General features: G+C 37.9%; 1 protein-coding gene across 3 annotated transcripts in view; it reads left to right on the plus strand.

Moving 5' to 3' along the window:
• The first annotated feature begins 3,871 nt into the window (after positions 1 to 3,871).
• The window catches only part of gnas (GNAS complex locus), a 45,343-nt gene continuing 28,575 nt past the window's right edge, over positions 3,872 to 20,639 (plus strand). The window contains exon 1 of one of the 3 annotated variants that reach the window (XM_065279643.2): positions 3,872 to 5,062. In XM_065279643.2, coding sequence (XP_065135715.1) covers positions 4,807 to 5,062 — 256 coding nt within the window. In that variant the 5' untranslated portion in view covers positions 3,872 to 4,806. Of the gene's footprint in view, positions 5,063 to 16,396; positions 17,974 to 20,639 lie in introns of those variants that run through there. The other 2 variants (XM_065279642.2, XM_065279645.2) reach the window with 2 other exon arrangements.

A 20,639-nucleotide genomic window follows, 5' to 3' on the forward strand; every position in this document is an offset into this window, starting at 1 on the left:
TGTCAGACAGACAGATAGACACGCATTCATTGTTTGTGTGTTTTTCCAGCAACATAATAAATACACAGGAAAAACAATCTAAGAAAGTTAGTTAGTAATAATAATGAAATTATTTGGAGATTCAATTTGTAGGCCAGCTTAGATGCTTATCCATATTTTACCAACAGATGCCACTGTTTTGCCCAAATATGAGACAATATTTTTGCTATTTATTAATTTTTCAACATGCATTTATATTATATGTTATGTAAGTGTTGAAATGACCCAAAGTTAGTAGAGATTGCACAGGGGTGCGACCATTATAGATTATGTAAATGCATGATGCGTGTTATTAAACAGATTGAGAACAGAAGGAGAGCTATTGTGCGCGTTATTCCGCCTTCCAAGAAATGGGAGAACGGTAATAGGCTATATCTGGCAAAGTGTTGTGATGTTTGAACTATCTGTGTCAGATATAGTCACAATGAGCTCTTTCATATTTCCAGGTCATTTTATTAAGAAGAATCAAGAGGGAGAGAGAGCAAGAAGAAAGGATAGAGAGACAGCATTGATAAATAAATGGTTTCTGTGTAGCAAGAAACTGTACATTAGCCAACTTCTCATTTGTTTAGCATCATGCACATTTAAGAATTTAAATATAGATCAAAACTAATGGAGCTCTTAGGTTTGCACTGGAATAGCATGTTGAAATACAATAACGCCACCTACAGGATACTATTATTATAACCTTTATATTTGCACCATTCATCCATGCATTTAATATGGTACACTCAAAAAAAATAAAGGTGCTTGAAAGGTCCTTCAATGTGGTGCCACAGAAGAGCCATTTTTGGTTTGTCAAAGAACCGTTTAGTTAAACCATTTCTTTTTATACCTTTTTATATGTTTTTATAATCTAGAGGGATGACTTTAACAGTTTTTTTATCATTTTCCAAGATATTTCATAGCTCCATGTATTTTACACAGTGCCTTTAAAGGCGGGGTGTGTGATTTTTGAAAAACACTTTTGGAAAAGCGAGTAGCCAATCAGCATTAAGGGGCGTGTCTACTAACCGACATCGTTGCCTGTGTTGGGTATGTGTGGGGTGGGTCTATCAAAAGAAGGTCAAGATTCTGTTGGGATAGGGCCGTGTTTGTTTAGGTGATTTTCAATGTCAAAATTGGCTTTCAGAGATCATGTACCCTGCCTTTAATCTCAAAACGTCAATAATAATATTAAAAAATAAAACATCATACATTTCAATTTTAAAAATGTTATTAGCGTGTCTGTTTTGATTGGGAAAAGCAACTATAGACGATTTCATCGGACGCATGCACGTTGTCGTGGTTAAAGCAACCACCAGCGACTTTCTCGCTGTGTGTCGCCCGTCTCTTTCAATGAGGTGTTTCTAAATCTGGTCATCATAAACAAATGAGTATCGTCCACTCTAGTAAAGAAGGTTTACTAGACCTAAGAAGGTTGTCGCTCTCGAAAACCGCTCATCATTTAAACTTTTCTTCACTGGACACGCCCATCCGGTCGCCAACAGTCACTTTCGCTCGTGTCGCCGAAACTTACCAAGCTTCCATTGAAGTTAATGAGACCAGTCGATTGGTTGGTCTGAATGGGGCGTGAGGCTGCAATCAGGCTAGCAGTGACTAGCAGTAGCACAGCGAAGCAATCTCATTGCTTTCAAAGAAAGATTGGCGACTTCCGGCAACACGAGCGACAGTGACGTCGGTGACTGGATTAGAGGTCTTCTCGGGTCCAAAGAAATGTACCCGACCCGAAATGACCCGAATCACTTCATACCCGAACCCGACGTGCATAAATAAAAATTTTTTAAAGAAAGACCCGACCCGAGACAAACCCGAGAAAATTAGACCCGAGTCCGTCCCGAACTAGTGAAATTTTTTTTTTAACCCGACTGGAACCGAATGTAAACAGCACTGACGTGTGTGTATTCTGCAGACCCACACGCAGCAGTCAGACAGAAAGAAACTCCGGTGGCCTTGCAACCAATTTGGCGAGCTGCTCCATTCGTTTTACTTTGTTATCTGACGACGACACCAACGTAACCGCTAAAATGTACATTTATAATTGACTGACATGTATGTCTCAACCAAAATGAACCTTCCGACAACCACACAATGTCGCAAGCGCTCATGGCAAACAGATGAGAGGTTTGAAAAGGACATTGTTGCACACAGGCGAGAGAGTTCGGGTCTTCTCGGGTCCGTTAAGAAAAAATACATTCATTTTTAAATTACCCGAGACCCGATGCCGCTATTATTGTACCCGACCCGTGTCCGAGGCACATGTGAAACTTTTAGAACCGAACCCGATCGGGTCTCGGGTCGGACCTCGGGTTTTCGGATCTAAGTGGACCCGTGAAGACCTCTAGACTGGATGGGGCATGTCTAGTCGCGCGACAAAGTTGATAAATGTTTACGTATATGCAAATTATGAGCAACTTTCAGGAGCGACTACCAATGAGAACGAAGCGGTGGAGTTCACGTCATCCATTTCCTTCAGTTACTGGAGGGGACGGTACTCATTTGTTTATGACAACCAGATTTAGAAACGCCTCTTTTGAAAGAGACAAGCGACAAACAGCTACAAAGTCGCTTATAATGTGAATGTACCATAACGTGCTGTTACGCGTCTGATACGGTCTCTGTTTGTTGAATGGTCTGGCTAGTTGCTAAACTGAACTTTTCATAAATAACAAATGTTTTGGTTTCCTAAAGAAGAGGGGGACAGTGATCAAAGATGTGAAGGGAGGTTTGACAGCCGATGTGTAGTTAACATTGTATACATTCATTTTACGCAGTAACGTAGCTCAGTGAATTTTTTTGATGTGGTTAAGCATTTGAACTAAATTATTTATTTTGCTCTTTACAGGGGCGTAGCACAAGGTCCCGGGCCCTATGCATAGGCAGTCCTGATGGGGCCCCCCCATTTTTCCATTTTAGTTTTCTAATCACTACATGAACAAACTGTATGATAACCAAACAAGACTTGATTCAGTAAAATTTTATTTTGCTGAATGAACAAGACATTACATTTTTCCATTGCTTAGAACATTTATTTGTATTATGCTTTATTACTTCAAGGCATAAATTAAATCTTAAATTTGCCATTTTATTTTTGTACATTAACAAAAAGCACTATTCATAATAAAAGACAAACAAAACTTGTGTCACTAGTCATTTTATCTGGAAAAAAAGGCAAAACGAAACAAATGCTGCTTACATACACTGAAAAAAATTATTCTTTCAATTTACTCCTTTTTTTTAAAGTAAGTGGTTGCAATCAATTTATTTAAGCTACATTTAAACAAAAAAGATTAGTAAAGTAAAATGAAATAAAAAACTTTTGTTTAAATGTAGCTTTAATAATTGATTGCAACCACTTACCTTAAAAAATTGAATGAATAAATGTTTGTATTGCATAATATATGTGTGTATCCTGTGTGTAATTACTATGTGTGTGTGTGTGTGTGTGTATGTATGTATGTATGTATGTATGTATGTATGTAAATATTTATATATATATACATATATATACATATATATACATATACATATATATATATATATATATATATATATATATATACATATATACATATATATATATATATACATATATACATATATATATATATATACATATATACATATATATATATATATATATATACATATATATATATATATATATATATATATATATACATACATATATATATATACATATATATATATATATACATATATATATACATATATATATATATATATATATATATATATATATATATATATATATATATATATATATATATATATATTTTTTATATATATGACACACAGTACACACACATATGTATTACGCAAACCAAAACTTTTATTTTGTATGCGATTATTCGTGATATATCGCTTGACAGCCCTAGTTATAACATGTTTCACTGATGTTACAACTTACCCTATCCATAAACAAACTCACCTAACAGCTAACAGACGAAACATTAACACCAACAGCTTAAAAAATGTCTACACAGACACACAATAAAAATTATTTAGCTTTTTTGAGTTTAACTACAAAGCATTGGTATCGCAAAAATGGCAATAATGAATATGAAATAAACCGAACATATTTGGAGTGCACGAGGTGATTTGTAACTTGCTCCTGATTGGAGAGATCGAACCCGTGTTACAACCATCCCCTATTTATAATTATAATATTAATAATAATATTGTAATAAATTCAATAATAATAATATTTAACAATATACAATAAAGTACACTTTAATCAGAAACAATGGATTTAAACTAAAATGTCATTACTTACACAAGAGACATAAATACTTCACAAACTGTAAACTGTGCTTGCAGTTTCCACGTGACGTCACTGGATGACCTCCCCCTGTTGCTCGTGAAAATTTAACGCGTTGTGTTAAAGTTAAGACGGAGAACTGGTCTCAGATCAGCACTCGAAGCGAACCGAGCAGCAGCGCCCCGTCGGACAATGAGAGACTCAACCGGGTCGCGCAGAAAGAGAGCAAGAATAAACACTGAACAAAGTCAGGTCAAAGATCACTCTCGTCCGCTCGTGTCGTGTATTCTAGCGAAGCCTGAGGGAAAATCCGATGAGGCAAACCGATACCTTTGGAAAGCCCGAGCGATAAGACGGTAAGAGATAGCGAGTGTTTCTTTCTCCACCTGACCTGGATATCCTCATCATGATGGAGTTGTCCTCCTGTAAGACTTTTCCATACGGATTTTAAATTACTGGAGGTTTCCTGTATCTCACCATTGGACATGGGGATGTGTCAGAGCTTTAGACTGAGGTTATCACAGTCCGCGATCACGTACACCGGCGGGCGGACCGGTGCCAGCCCCGGGATCGACGTCGAGTCCGGACATTTGGACATTTCGGACCTGCAGCTGAGGGAGCAGCGGCGGGTGGAGGAGAGGGCGCGGATTAAAGCCGAAAACAAACGAAGTCGTAACATTGACAAGAACCTGAAAGCAGAGAAGAGGGAATATAAACAAACCCACAGGCTGCTTTTATTAGGTGGGTGTTTCAAACTGCGACAGCTTTCTTCCGCTTGTCACAAGCTGATGGATGTTTAGGGTCACTTATTTCCTATTAAAGGGATAGTTCACCCAAAATAAAAATTGTCATCATTTACTTGTAACCTGTATAAATGTCGACACGAAGAAGGATATTTAAGGAAATTGATCATGAACCCTATTCCTTGCATAGAATAAAAGAATAGTATGGAAGTAAATAGGGGTCAGGAACGGTTTGGTTACAAACATTTCTTAAAATATCTCACTTCGTAGTCATCACACTAATACAGGTTTGTAACAACATGAGAGTGAGTAAATTATGCCAATTTCTTTTATTTTGGGATGAACTATCCCTTTTACGTTTCTTTACACAGAATCATAAAAAAAACGTAATGCAACGCAAAAGGGAGTTTGGATGCGGCTAAATATTTTAGCATCTTGATCAGTCACTTTGTAATTTTTTATCAAGCAGCTTCTTGAGGTTTCACCTTTTTTAAAACACTGAAAAAATGATCCCAAGCTGTCACTAGAGCAGTAGCTACCCTTTACAAAGGTCCTATGTACAATTAGGTACAGATACGTATACATATGGACCTTTAAAGTAGGGGAGAGCGGGGTAAGTTGTCACATGGGTAAGTTGTCACACTGTTCATAACTCCAAGACTAGAGGATCTTTCTCAAAAATCATGATATAGCCACTTTGTGTGATGACTTCTTCTATAGAGGGTATGCATTGAGTAGTATAACTGACAATTATGAGCAAAAATTAAATTTAGTTGCACTTGATAGTGACCCTAGCAACTTGTCAACCCACTTGTGGTCAGTGGACATTGACATGGACGATCCATTTATTTCTCCATTCAATGTTTCTTGGCAGTCTGTAAAACGATACAGGGGTCAGGGTCAACATAAAGGACTGCCCGGTGGCCCCGGGCAAGTGTGAGAGACATCCGGTACAGTAAAAAGTAGGGATCGACCGATATGGATTTTTCAGTGCCGATGCCAATACCGATTTTTGTTTCATCAGCCTTAGCCGATGACCGATACAGGCTGCCGATTTTCTTGAGCCGATATTTGGAGCCGATACTGCTTTTGCTCACTCAATTTACATCATAAAAATAATGTAAAAAAATGCCATGTTGTTAAAAAGAGATGTTATTAGTTTGGACAGTTCTTACATTTATTTTAGTCTAGGAGTAGTCTAATCCCTGTCCAGAAGACCGCCCCATCGAGATGAGAAATAAAAACCCGCTTTGTTCAGCTATGATCAGCTGTTAGGCCGAGCGATGTTCGATGTTGTCATGGAAAGGCTGGTTGTTTTTAGTCACATGACATGCAATCGCTTGCGGCTTCCAGCACTCTGTCTGTAAATAATGCTGAGAAAAATCGGCGAACACAGCAACCACGTATCGGCCAATGCCGATACACATAAAACTCGCATATATCGGCCAGATATATCGGGCGGCTGATATATCGGTCTATCACTAGTAAAAAGTATTGTCACTTGCCCGATCGGGCCAGTGCTTCACCCTCAGTCACTTAAATATATTTTCATCAATGTATATTATTTAACTTCTTGGAAGCAGACATTTACTTGGGTAAAACACGACGAAAGAAACGATGCAATATCTTGCACAGTTTGCTGTCAGTTTACAGGTAAAGCAGAAAAGTTGGGAGCCTTTTTTCGTTGGAACTGGTCTGTTGTATATGTATACACTTATATTTGACTTTTGAATGATTATTTTTAAATATGTGACACTGACATTTTTTAATTGGGGCCAGTGAAAATTTTGGCAGGGCAAGTGAAAACCTGAACCACTGGCCCGACTGGGCCAGTATAAAAAATTATTTGTGTTGAGCCCTGTGATAGCTCAGAATTCTTGTTAAATCTGTTAGTACAGTCTATCGCACAACAGCTTTTTCCCATTTAGAATCTTTTTCCACTCAGGGGGGTAACCGCAGCCCCTTTGCCGAAGGTGACATCATGTGCATACCCTCTATAGTCAACTTTGTAATCTGACGTTAGCCAAATTTTCTTCTTTTTTGCCTTAAAAAGCAAAAAAATGCACTTTAAATTTTATGCAATAGAACTGTGTTAGGTATGAATGTTAAAAATTATTATTTTGCACAAAATAGAGGAGACAACAGCGTGTCTTTTGATAATTTAGCTGAAGTGCGATGTTGAGCTAAAGCCCGATTTATAGTCGTGCGTAGGTTCGGCGTAGGCAATCAGTAGCCTGTGCGTAGCTCTGCATAGTCTGACCAGCACCTCACAAAAATTTTAATAGCGCGTCAGATCTACGCGGACCGCAAGCGCTGTGATTGGTCCACCAGAACCCTTCCCGTCAAATAAAAAAAACTGCGTCATAGGTATTTCCGTTTGTGACAGTGAAAACAAAGATTAGCCTAGTTAAGGAGTGATTTAACTCAAACTGCATCAAAAGTCGCTGTTTATTTACTTCCATCATTGCTGGTCTTCTCAAATTAAACACAACAAGTTGCTGTTTCTTCTTCGTTTGTGGGTTGACTTGCTAAGCTTCTTCTTCTTTGAAGTTTGCGCTGCTACTGTGGTTACACGTGTGGTTACTGCCTACCAGCGGTCTGCGAGTGTGTTTGCACATCGACGCGGACGACGACGCAAAACTATACATAAAAACCGACGTGGAACCTACGCCGTCGCGGCTACGCGGCTACTATAACGAGCCCTTAACTCTGAGATTTAGCCAGCAGTAGCACACATTCAGTCAGTTTAGGGCAGGTTGTCTCAATGACTTTGGGGCTAGTCATCACATGCTTTTCACACTGGAAATAGTTATCCCTGGGTTATTTTAAACCCCGGGTTAACGGAATCCTGGGTTATCTGTTTCACATAGTTCGTACTTAAACAGGGGTTAAGAGATAACCCACATGACATTTCACACTGTGTATTCCTAAACCCTAGGTCAGGTGTCTAAAACCCTGCTCCAACACCTGTCTGTAATTATCAAGCAACCCTGAACACCTTGATTAACTGCTTCAGCTGTATTTAATTGGGGTCATAACATTCTAAAGGCCGTTTCACACGGTACGCGGCAACCGCGAGTGTTTAGTTATTTTTCAATAGGAGACGTGCGGAAAGCGGCAAAACGGGGGCGGCTACAGAAGTGAAGCGGAGTTGGTCCACACTCCTTGCTCCTGCAACCAAAATCCTATTCCTTTTAGGGACACAGCACTTCATGGCAGGCGCCGTTGAAGATGCACACATTTGCACTAAATGCTGCACAAAACGCTTCTAATACAAGAGAAACGCTTTCCGCGTACCGTGTGAAACGGCCTTAACCCTGCTTCGTTTCACACTGTGTGCGTTTGGCACTGCAATGCGGGGTTAACCCCACAAAAGCAAGGCTAGCTAGCTTCCGAGCAGGGTTTCATAACCCTAGGTTAATTTCATGGATAACCCTGCTTCAAAATTACAAGTGAGAAACGATCCTTAACCTAGGATTAAAAGCAGGATTTAGAATGAAGATAACCCCGCTTTTAAATTACGTAAGGGGTTTTCACACTGCACTTAACCCTGGGTTATCTTTATTCTAAACCCCGCTTTTAACCCTAGGTTAAGGATCAATTTACACTTGAAATTTAAAACCAGGGCTATCCCTGAAATTAACCTAGGGTTATGAAACACTGCTCGGAAGCACGGTTAGCCTTTTGTGGGGTTAACCGGGGTTTAGAATAACACAGGGTTAACTATTTCCTGTGTGAAAAGCCCTATGCAGGGTTTCATAACCCTAGGTTAATTTCAGGAATAACCCTGCTTCAAGATTTTAAGTGTGAAACAATCCTTAACCTAGGATTAAAAGCAGGATTTAGAACAAAGATAACCCAGGGTGAAAAGCAGTGTGAAAATCCCTAGTGTTAATATTTCCAGTTCTGAATTTAAAAATAATTCCAATTATACAAAGATCACAATTAAGTTGTGTTCTTCTTTTTAGATAATCTAGTGTGACAACTTACCCGCAGATGGGGCAAATTGTCACAAGTGAACATTCTCTATTCAACAGTCTACAGCTCTGTGATGAGATAAGATATGAAAATGTCATGAATACAACATATATGTGCCCAAGACGTCCTTTTTTCATTTGGAATTAGATTTATACCATTGTGATGCATGGTGCTCAGTAAATGAGAGACAGTGTGAAAATTGTGACAACTTACCCCGCTCTCCCAACTAATATGAACTCTTTAAGTGCAAAGGTGTAATTTTTGAAAGGGTTTCGCCCCAATGACAGCTAGGGGCAATTTTTGACAATTTTTTCAGAAAGTGAACAGTACTGAAGAAGTTATTGGCTCATATTAGCTGTTTCTCTTTATTATTCAGTCCAACTCATGCATTTTCTAATAAAATTAAAATGCATATATATTTTGTGCACAAAATAATTTCAAAACACCTTTAGGTGACAAGATTTTTAAGATGATAATAGGCATTTCAATCAAGTGGTTGGCTAGTGTTTTCAGATATTTCGGTAGTATCACGTATGCTCTGGCCTGTCCCTTTACGAAAGTCTTCAATCAAAATATCTTGGGTACGGCGCAGGTATTATTATTTTTGTAAAGTCATTTTAAATCAGTAGCGAATTACCATTTGCTTGTTTGCATTTTTAGGCCAGTTACAATGGTATATAAATAATCACACTAGTGCACGGGTAGTTGAGATGGTCACTGAGATCTTTCTTAATCTAAACTTGGACTAAAACCTGGTCTCAGATTGCGTCTCCTGACAATGAAAGCATCTGCTCATGATCTAATCTATATCAAGAAAACTGGCATTACTTGTTTAATGTGTCACAATGATAGATGGAGAAATGGAAATGACACGATACTCCAAATACCATTTGTGCTTCTTAAAGGGATAGTTCACTAAAAATTAAACTTCTGTAATCAATTATTCACTCTCGTGTTGTTAAAATCCTGCATAAATTTAAAGATATTTTGAGGAATTTTTGTACCCAAACCAATCAGAAGCCCCATTGAGTTCCATAGTTGGATTAAATAATACTATGGAAGTCAATAGGGCTTCTGATCAAACATTCCTCAAAATATCTTCCTTCCTTCAAGTGTGTAAGAGCAGGAACTTAACTCTACAGGACGACGATGACCCCACATGTACCCAATCTATTCGCTGCAATAAGTTAGGATGTAATTAGGTAAATTATATTGAAATAAATTAATATTATCCATTTAAATCTGGGGTGGGGCACCCTGGTGGAGGGCCACTGTCCTGCAAAGTTTAGTTCCAACCCTAATCAAACACACCTGAAAAATCCATTCAAAATTTTCAGGATTACTTGGAAATTAAATGCAGGTTTGATTAGGGATGGAACTAAACTGTGTAGGACAGTGGCCCTCTCCAGGGTTCCCCACCCCTGCTTTAAAGTGTTATGAATCTATCTATCTATGAATCCATGTCTTATTTTAAGTCTGGAAACTAGCCCTGTTGATGTTTTGGAGCAGTTTGGAGAGCAACCAAAGTGATTTTACACGAGCCCTCATATGCCTCTACCTTCATAAGAACGCTTTCTCTTTTTATTAGGGCGCTCCGTCGACACAAACTGAAGAAACTCTTTAAACACTGTGACCAAAATACTTTAGTCATGCGGGTGCTCTGTAGAAAAACCGATGACACACACACACACGCACATACAAAGCTGGTTGTTGCAACCTTTGTAGTTAAGGAAAACATCTTTGTATACTGTATTGGTATAGCGTCTGCCTGGGTGAATGTGTGCTTGTTTGAGAAAGGAGTGTGGTTATGAGTTTTGTTCATTGAATATAGTTTTTCTGTTTACTTTTTGGGTACGATTGTCATAAAGAATCAGCCACGACGAGAGTATTTGTAGCTGGTGTCTTTGTTGTTTAAACTAGATGGCACTGCTTTGCAGCTGCAAGCCCACAAGCCTGTCTTACGACTTAGTTTAAATAATTCCACGGTTTTATTGCTCACTTAAACAGAATCGCTTCCTCTCATTAGAGATGAAATATTGCATGAAATCAGATGGAGTGAGACTATAAGGAGTCTACTGTTGATCATGCAGCATTTTGCCTTTGTCTAAATGCGGGCCATGACGAGACATTTAACACTCACCACATTCGGGGTTTTAATAGAATCTGTTAAGTTTTGCCTGTGGGCTACACAAAACAAAATTACGTTATAGGTCAAATTTGGATTAAAAGGACTCATTTGCAAACTTCATTATGTAACATTGATTGTCATTGCTAACAACAGCCATTTATTGGGGTGTGACTATCTTACCATATCAGTTCATGTAGTTTATGTGGCAAGGAGAAGGCCTTGAATTTTTGGAATTCTCTTTATTCCGGACTGTCTTACGTAATATGAGTTTGTAAATAGGTCTTAAGTTTGTGGTTTGATTGTAAGCGCTACTAAAGGCTTTCATGGATACAGAAATCGTATCAATTAGACGACCACAAAACCAGTTCTGTAGTTTTTAGGTTTGCACACACTGCAGGTGGGATTTTGGCCCACTCCTCCACACAGATCTTCTCTAGATCAGTCAGGTTTGAGCTCCCTCCAAAGATTCTCTATTGGGTTTAGGTCTGGAGACTGGCTAGGCCATGCCAGAACTTTGATATGCTTCTTACAGTGCCACTCCTTGGTTATCCCGGCTGTGTGCTTCGGGTCATTGTCATGTTGGAAGACCCAGCCTCGCCCTCGACCCATCTTCAATGCTCTAACTGAGGGAAGGAGGTTGTTCCCCAAAATCTCGCAATACATGGCCCCTGTCATCCACTCCTTTATACAGTGCAGTCGCCCTATCCCATGTGCAGAAAAACACCCCCAAAGCATGATGCTACCACGCCCATCCTTCACAGTAGGGATGGAGTTCTTGGGATGGTACTCATCATTCTTCTTCCTCCAAACACGTTTAGTGGAATTATGGCTTAAAGGTTCTATTTTGGTCTCATCTGACCACATGATTTTCTCCCATGACTCCTCTGGATCATCCAAATGGTCATTGGCAAACTTAAGACGGGCCTGGACATGTGCTGCTTTAAGCAGGGGAACCTTCCGTGCTATGCATGATTTCAAACCATGACGTCTTCGTGTATTACCAACAGTAACCTTGGAAATGGTGGTCCCCGCTCTTTTCAGGTCATTGACCAGCTCCTCCCATGTAGTTCTGGGCTGATTTCTCACCTTTCTTAGGATCATTGAGACCCCACGAAGTGAGATCTTGCATGGACCCCCAGTCTGAGGGAGATTGACAGTCATGTTTAGCTTCTTCCATTTTCTAATGATTGCTCCAACAGTGGACCTTTTTTCACCAAGCTGCCTGGCAATTTTCCCATAGCCCTTTTCAGCCTTGTGGAGGTGTACAATTTTGTCTTTAGTGTCTTTAAATAGCTCTTTGGTCTTGGCCATGTTAGTAGTTGGATTCTTACTGATTGTATGGGGTGGACAGGTGTCTTTACGCAGCTTACGACCTCAAACAGGTGCATCTAATTTAGAATAATAAATGGAGTGGAGGTGGACATTTTAAAGGCAGACTAACAAGTCTTTGAGGGTCAGAATGCTAGCTGATAGACAGGTGTTCAAATACTTATTTGCAGTTGTGTCATACAAATAAATAGTTAAAAATCATATATTGTGATTTCTGGATTTTTTTTAGATTCTGCTCTCACAGTGGACAGACCCCTCCATGATTTCTAAGTGGGAGAACTTGCAAAATAGCAGGGTGTTCAAATACTTATTTTCCTCACTGTATGTATCCTATAATGATTTATGGCATAAATCATTAAGATGTCAAATAAAGATCATGTTCCATGAAGATATTTTGTACATTTCCTACTGTAAATATTAAAAATGTATTTATCATTAGTAATATGTGGGAACTTTAAAAATGATTTTCTCGATATTTTGCAACCTCAGATTGTCAAATAGTTGTATCTCGGCAAAATATTTTCCTATCCTAACAAACCATCTATCAATGTAAAGCTTATTTATTCAGCTTATTTATGTATAAATCTCAATTTTATGACTGGTTTTGTGGTTTATGTAATGTGTATGAAACACTGCCTGTGACAACCCAGCTAATGGAATTTTTTGTAAAACCATCCTACATAATGTAAAGACATTTTGTGGAAAATATAACTTTGAAATCTTTAATATTGACTGAGAAAGATCATGTCAAAAATTGAAAAAAGTGTGTGAGCGAAATCAATGAATGATATCAAACTTCCTAGACTTTAGCCTGGTTTTTACAGGCAGTGTCACATATACAAAAGGCATGTTTTACATAAAAACATGAATAAAAAGCACCACAAACTACCATTATCTGTTAATTGGCATGTAGGCTTATCGTATGATACTCATAATCTCAAAATGACCAATTAGGGTGATTAGAGACCTACTCTAACCAAGCAAATCTCATTGGAACTCTCAATGAATAATAACAAATACAGTAGGCCTTTCCAAATTTTTTATTGTGTGGCGTGACTTTTAAAACTTTGTTTTCTCTCAAACTTTCAGCACAGTACAAGGCTGTGTATGGTTTTATTACAGTACCTTCAGTTTATCCTAATTTAGAATCAGTGGAATCCCCCTTGTAATGTCATTGAGGGACTACGAAACCTTGCTAAATTGGCTTGAGTTTTTGGCCTAGTGTTCACATGGGTGCAAAATCGTATCTAATAGTGAAGAAATACTTCCCCCTTCTGGTAGTAGACCGTTGTGCAGCAAACTAAAACCCCCAGGGTTATCCAAACCTGTGATTTAGAGCCACACGATTTGCATTTAGAGGTAATTTTAGTTGCACCAATGTTAAAATAACTTATAAAGTGCTGTAAGTTGGGCGTGTCCATTAAACAAGATCAGGAAGATGACTTGCGTAATGAACTTTGTGTTTATTGGTTCAGGTTCAGAAGTTTGAGCTTCTGCAATTCGCTTTTAAAACAATCTGAATGGAGAACCAGACTTCAGTTTAGTTCCAAATATAACTGTTTAGTCTGTATCCCCTAACATCAAACAAAGATTAAAGGATCATAAAATAGACCACAGTGAGTTTAAAAAATAGCTTCACGTCATGTCATTTTCCATTTCGGTCACTGTCATTCAGACGTTTATCTTTTATTTGTTGACATCACAGTATCTCAGTCCAAGTGCCATGAACTCTCATCCTAGAACCTTTGTTTATAGATCCATTGGTTTACTGTGTGTATCGCCATGTCACTATTTTAAGCTTTATGTTTAAAATAAAGTTTATAAATACATTTTGTGACTGAAGTTGTCAAGAGACAGCAAATGTTACTTTGTCGATGTTTCTTTATAGTAGTGGTCGACCAAAATGTGTTTTTAAATAGCTGATGCCGATATTAAGAAATTGGCAGATGTAACACAAATATAATTAGAGTAAATAAGAAAATTGAAACTACATACATATTTGTTGTGCATAACATTTATAAATACCCTTTTAAAGAACCTACACTGTAAAAAAAGACTTTGCTGCCTTAACATTTTTTTTGTTAAATCAACTCAGATTTACAAGTCATGTCAACAGAGATGAGTTTTCACAACTTATAAAATATAGTTGAGAAAAGTCAACTTAATTTTATAAGTTATAACAACTCACCTGTAGTTTTAACAACTCATCTCTGGTCAAGATTAATAATAGTAAGTTGAAATGACTTGTAAATCCGAGTTGATTCAACAAAAATTTTAAGGAGCAAAGTATTTTTTACAGTGTATTTAAATAATTAATCATTTAGATAATAAGACATAATTAATGTGGATCTGACATCTCACGATACTGTTTGAATAAGTGTGTTGTTGTTGTGTGACACAACATAACATTATGTTAAAAAGTGAATAATGATTGGTCATTTTACTGTCTGTCAGACTTTGGCTTTACATTGAGTGACACTGAGTGTCTTTTCATTACAAACAACAAATTAAATTAATAGACATTTTTACTGACCGATTATAAAGATTGTTGCCGATGCCGAAAAAAACGAATCAAAATATTGGCCAATATAGCAGCATCTGCAATAAATCGGTCTATCACTAGTTTATAGTGTAATCAAACTAAATAACAATAAAATATAGGGCAATAATGACTGTCAGAAATGTCATATAATAGTTTGTGTTTGCGGAATAAAAATATATTTTTCAACACCGTTTATAAATGTATGTATCTTATAGGGCTGGGCAAAAAAAAAAATCGATATTCTTGATTAATCGTTTTTTTTACATGGTCGATTCAAAATCGATTCTTAAAGCCCACAAATCGCTTTTTCCCCCATATTTATTCCCACAAAACATTGAACGTAACATTAACGTTAATCTAATTACTATTCGAGCCTGTCATTCATTCATTCAGTCTTTATTCTAATATATTCTAATATAATATAATATTTTAATATAATATAATATTCTATATAATCTATATTCATTAAGTTGAATGGAAAACCAAGTATAAAAATCGTGAAGAAAATCGGAATTGAATCGAGAATCGAAATCAAATCGATCTGATAGCTTGTGAATTGAAATCGAATCAATCTGGAACATCTGAATCGATACCCAGCCCTAGTATCTTAATATTTTCAATCAATTACTTAACAATCACAAAATACATGCAGATTAATCCACTCGTTCACAAAACAGAAAATCCAAATATTGATGGAAGTTGTTAAGCTAATGAATGCTATGGCTTTAATTAATAACAACACTTTATTAGTACAATTAAACATAAGTGTGACGCTGTTATGTTTTACCTGTTGTTTCTATAATGCAGTGTTATTGGCATGTTTGAAAATAAATCATGGCATACAATCATTGATTGAGTGCTTGCATGTTTTTTTTATACTTCTAAGCCACTACGTGCTAAAATTTACACCGCTCTTAGTGCTAACATGACCACAATTAGTGTTACATAAAGTTTTAAGTCAACTTTAGCACTACACACCGCGGTGCTCCACAGTATTGTGTGTGGACAACACATTATATTCAACAACAAACGATGAATACATACATTTAATAACGAATGACCCTGCTTTTGAAATGAGTAGGCTATTCTAATGAACTGAATCCTGCCACAGTGTAACATTTGAATCAAATCAACATTGAATCACAAAGCTATGTGAATGATTCATTGTTACTAGTCTTTGTTTACTTTAGGTTAGGCTAATAGATGGGTCTATGGTTCTTACTGTATGTCTGTGAAACGTGCTACTTTACCCATCAAGAACTTACCAGGCAAGCTTTTCTAGTACACTAGACTTAGAACAAGCTTGTTCACAAATGTTCTTTTGGTTGAAGCTTAGCTTCGTGTGTTTAGCATGATGTGTATAGCAGTGGCTACACGTAGCCGGCGATAATGCAAATAGTCGTAGATTAATCGGCTCGAATCGCGGAGTTTATCACGTATGAATCATGTCTTCAAAGAGGGCGCCTTTTCTCTGCAGAATCGCCGCTTGCTGACGTTTTCTGGCTGTCATGTGATTAGCCGCTGCCCGTACTCAGGGTTCAATGAGAGCTGTTTGCCCCACCCATCTCTTCAACGCTTTCTATCTCAATGTAGAATTCACAGAGAAAAGGAAATAATCGCTAAAAATACTGCCTCGAAGGGGATTCATCCACGACTATCGGGGAGGCAACGCGCTCCGTCCATTGGGAAATCGCTGTCATTGTGGTATCGGATTTATCTTGACTTATCCCAATGCACATGTATAGCCGATCTACCACCCGAATTCAAGAAGGATACAAAGCGTAGCCTGACAGCGGACTCGGGACTGCGATAGCCGGTAAAACATCGACGGATTTTCCCAAAACGGTCGCATTTGCATCGGCGGTCGAAAGAACCGTAAGGATCTCCGCTCTCGTCAAAGCAAAGCTGAGGATGTGAGAAGAAATTCAAATTACGGTAACGGTGAAGACGGCAAAGGGCCTCTTTTCATTTGGACAAGCCGAAAAAAAGGCGACCATCAGTCACCGTAACCCGAACAGGAGGGAAAATAAGGTCCATCTTCGGGGGATTTTTTTTAAAACCAGCACCGTATTTTTCTGAGACAGCGTCGTTTCATAACGGAGTTAAAAGGTTCATGTCGGCCACGGCGCAGGGCGGAATGATCCACATGCCGTCATTTTGGTGGAAATATTTATTTTTTTAATTTGCAGCCACCCTTTCTATCTCGTTCTGGCCGTGTCGTCGCATCAGCGAACGGATTCGACATCGACGAACCGACAATAACCGAGTTTTGTGGAGCTATTCATGATTTTTAAAGGAGTGGTGGGCAGAATCGTTATTTCGGGAACGCGACCATGGATTCGCGACGGGAAATTTGCTAAATCGCGCTTGGATCAGAAAAGCCGTCGCGGGACGCCCGTAACGAAATCATTCATGTAACGTCGAGGCTTCGCTGGATGCGCGTTCACACAAGGATCGCGTTTGACGAAATCTCGTATTTTACAGCAGCGAAAGCTCGACAGGACTCGGCCGTGTGTAGGCCGGCCTAGTGTTTTCACCACCACCACCTCGAGCCCTCCTGTACTAATAGCTTTCATATTTCCCTTGTACTGTCCCTTATAAGATCCACAAACCCCCCGTGTTCCGCTAAATCCAGGAGTGCGGTGTGCACGCGACTATAAATGTCCCGGTTTTCCATCAAAGTGTTTTGATCGGAGGCCAAATCGAGGAATTTGGATAATTTATTCATACGGTATATTCGCCTCCCACCACCACCCCACCCCACCCCAAAACTTTTCTTGGGTTTTTGGGAAAATGGGTTGTTTGGGCAACAGTAAGACTGAGGACCAGCGAAACGAGGAGAAGGCCCAGAGGGAAGCAAACAAAAAGATAGAGAAACAGCTTCAAAAAGACAAACAGATCTACAGAGCGACTCATCGACTACTACTGTTAGGTAGGTCGGTCTGCTGCAAATACTTCACTGCTGGACGCTGCGAATGATGCGTACGCTTCTGTCGTGATTCTATAGAATTTGCGTAAAGTTAATATACGATACAGAGTCATTTTATTGAGATTCCCATGCTGTAGGCTTCCACGTTATGAATGTCAATCGTGCATAGTAGACCGCTCAATCTCACCGTTGATTTATGATAAAGAGGTTTGGCGTTATGGAAATGTTTGGGTTTGCCTGATTTGATACGTCACTGCCCAACAAGTGACCACATCGATTCATTTCAATCATGTCATCTCGTGAATATCCTGCATTCACAATCACACACTATGCACAGACACGTTTCCTTAACGTTTCATATCTTTTTCGTGTGTGTGTTGTCGGATTGTTTAGATTTTCTTGTTGTCAAAGAAGCACTGTGCTCCTCTTTATAGATGGCCATGTGATTTAATTCCTCATCCTTTCAAGTTGTTTTGTAAATGTGAGCATCTTCGAGCATGAACCTTTTCCATTCAGACGTATGCTGTGTTTGAAGCCATTTTGAAACTTATCTTCTGATATTCTGTTAATTGTATTACTGTTGTGTGCCTTTGGCCTATGAGGAGCTCTTACAGTAACATTTATTGGTTTGGCTTACTTGCCATCCCAAATATGTTGCCATAAAATTTAATGTAACATTTAAGCTCAATTTTATTTGAAACAGACAAAGCTTTGCATTTTTTTTCTCATATTCTTAAAATATCCATACTTTCATCACCTTCCCAAAAGCATTTTAAATCCATATACTTTCCATAGCATACCATGAAACTGTTTTAACGCTAGTCTGATTGGATGTAATGGTTAAGAAACTCATTTTAATACAACCCAATTCTCTCTTAACAGCTTATTTGTTTAAAATGGTTTAGAAAATGACCCAAAACTATCATATTCAACATAGCATACATAGCCCTTTAAACCATAACCTTTGGTATTCAAAGTAGGAAATCGTACATTTCTAGACATCCATGTTTTAATATATAATAATAATATATGATGTAAGAATGCGTGCTAGTACATTTGAAGCACAGAAGTATAATTCAAACAGGCTTTTTCGACACAGCTGGAATATATGAAGAGTTTGGTTCCAAAACGCAATAAATCCATTTTGACAAATTAAAACGTGTTTAAAGTGACAAGATGAAAACCACTATTTTCTGTTACAAACTTTTACATAGTATCTTTAGGTTATAATAACATTAAAAATTCAAAGCCATTACTTGATTTTCAAAGATTTATTATAAAAACTGATTATTTTTTCCACAAAATGCAATAAATCCATGACAAGTTTTTTTTCAAAATGCTATAAATCTATTGAATCAATTGCCTATATAAATGTGCATTCATCTTTGCCATTTTATATTCATTTAGTTAACTAGTGTTATACACTGATAAAAACATTAATGGCATTAATCAAAACACTTACTTTTTCATATTAAGAACACTGTCATTTCTGCGGTTATACTTGATGTCGTCGCTTAACATTTTTTACAGCGATCAGCTGTAAAATGTTTTGGTCTTGCTCGATTTTCGTTGACTTTGAGTAAAATGATGGAAAGTTTTTCATAAGATCCCCTGGGGTCAATGTGTTAGTATGACAGAAACTTGATGCTGTCGGGAGAACAAGCACTTCCCCCTAGTGCCTCTCACGTAAATTATTAGATGTTGATGGCTGACGTTTCTTTCCGTTACAGAAAACCATCACAGGTTTATCAATGCCATTAAAAGTATTATTTTGTTTGTGTTTGTTTGTTGATCACGAAGTACAAAGTAGATGAGGAAAACTAGGATGTACTCAACGCGCCACCATTGTTTGTTTACATTGCGTGGAATGGTGCGCTGTAGTTTGTGGAGCGGATTTATTGCATTCTGCGGGAAAGGAGGAGTGGCGTTTATCGCGTTTTGGGAAAAAAGGGACAAAAGATGACAGAATAACACGCTAAAATATTGGATTTTGCGTAAAATTAAGAATTTACTTTTAAATGCTGACCTGATATAATACTGATTCTGGCAGTAACTCATTTTTTTTTTCAAAAATGGCGTTTATTGCGTTTTGGAACCAAACTCTTCATATGTTGTTGTGATAAAAGATGTTTAGGTCATACATTTGAACTTGGGGCCTAAATCTGAGGCGTTTCTTGTGTTTTGGTGCTTCTGTTGCTTGTGTATCACAGCCAGAGGGACTATGCTAACCATCTAGCTAGCAAACTCGGATGGCTGCTATTGGCCATAAATTGAATCATTTAGTTTTTGTGGATGCTTGAGGAATCTGGCTTCCTGGGATCGTGATTTATACATAGTTATTTAGCTTCATATTTTACCATCAAATTTGATAGATAACCAACTGATTGGGGTTTAATTGTGAGCATATTGATTGGTAAAATTCATAACTCCATAATATAGTAGAGCCGACTTGTTTGACATAAAACATGGAATCAATTGTTTCTTATATTGATGCTAGAGGATATTGGTTATACTGGAGAAATTATTTACAACCAGGGATGAGAATTAAGAATATGGATGTTATTGCGAGTCATAATATTTTCACAACGATTACTGCAATAAGTCAATTTCATGTACAAGTTTTGTTTAGATGTTACAGAACAGTCGGACTGTTTTCCCCCCATTTTTTG

The sequence above is a fragment of the Paramisgurnus dabryanus genome, chromosome 7 (genome assembly GCF_030506205.2).
Source record: "Paramisgurnus dabryanus chromosome 7, PD_genome_1.1, whole genome shotgun sequence".
Lineage (NCBI taxonomy): Eukaryota > Metazoa > Chordata > Actinopteri > Cypriniformes > Cobitidae > Paramisgurnus > Paramisgurnus dabryanus.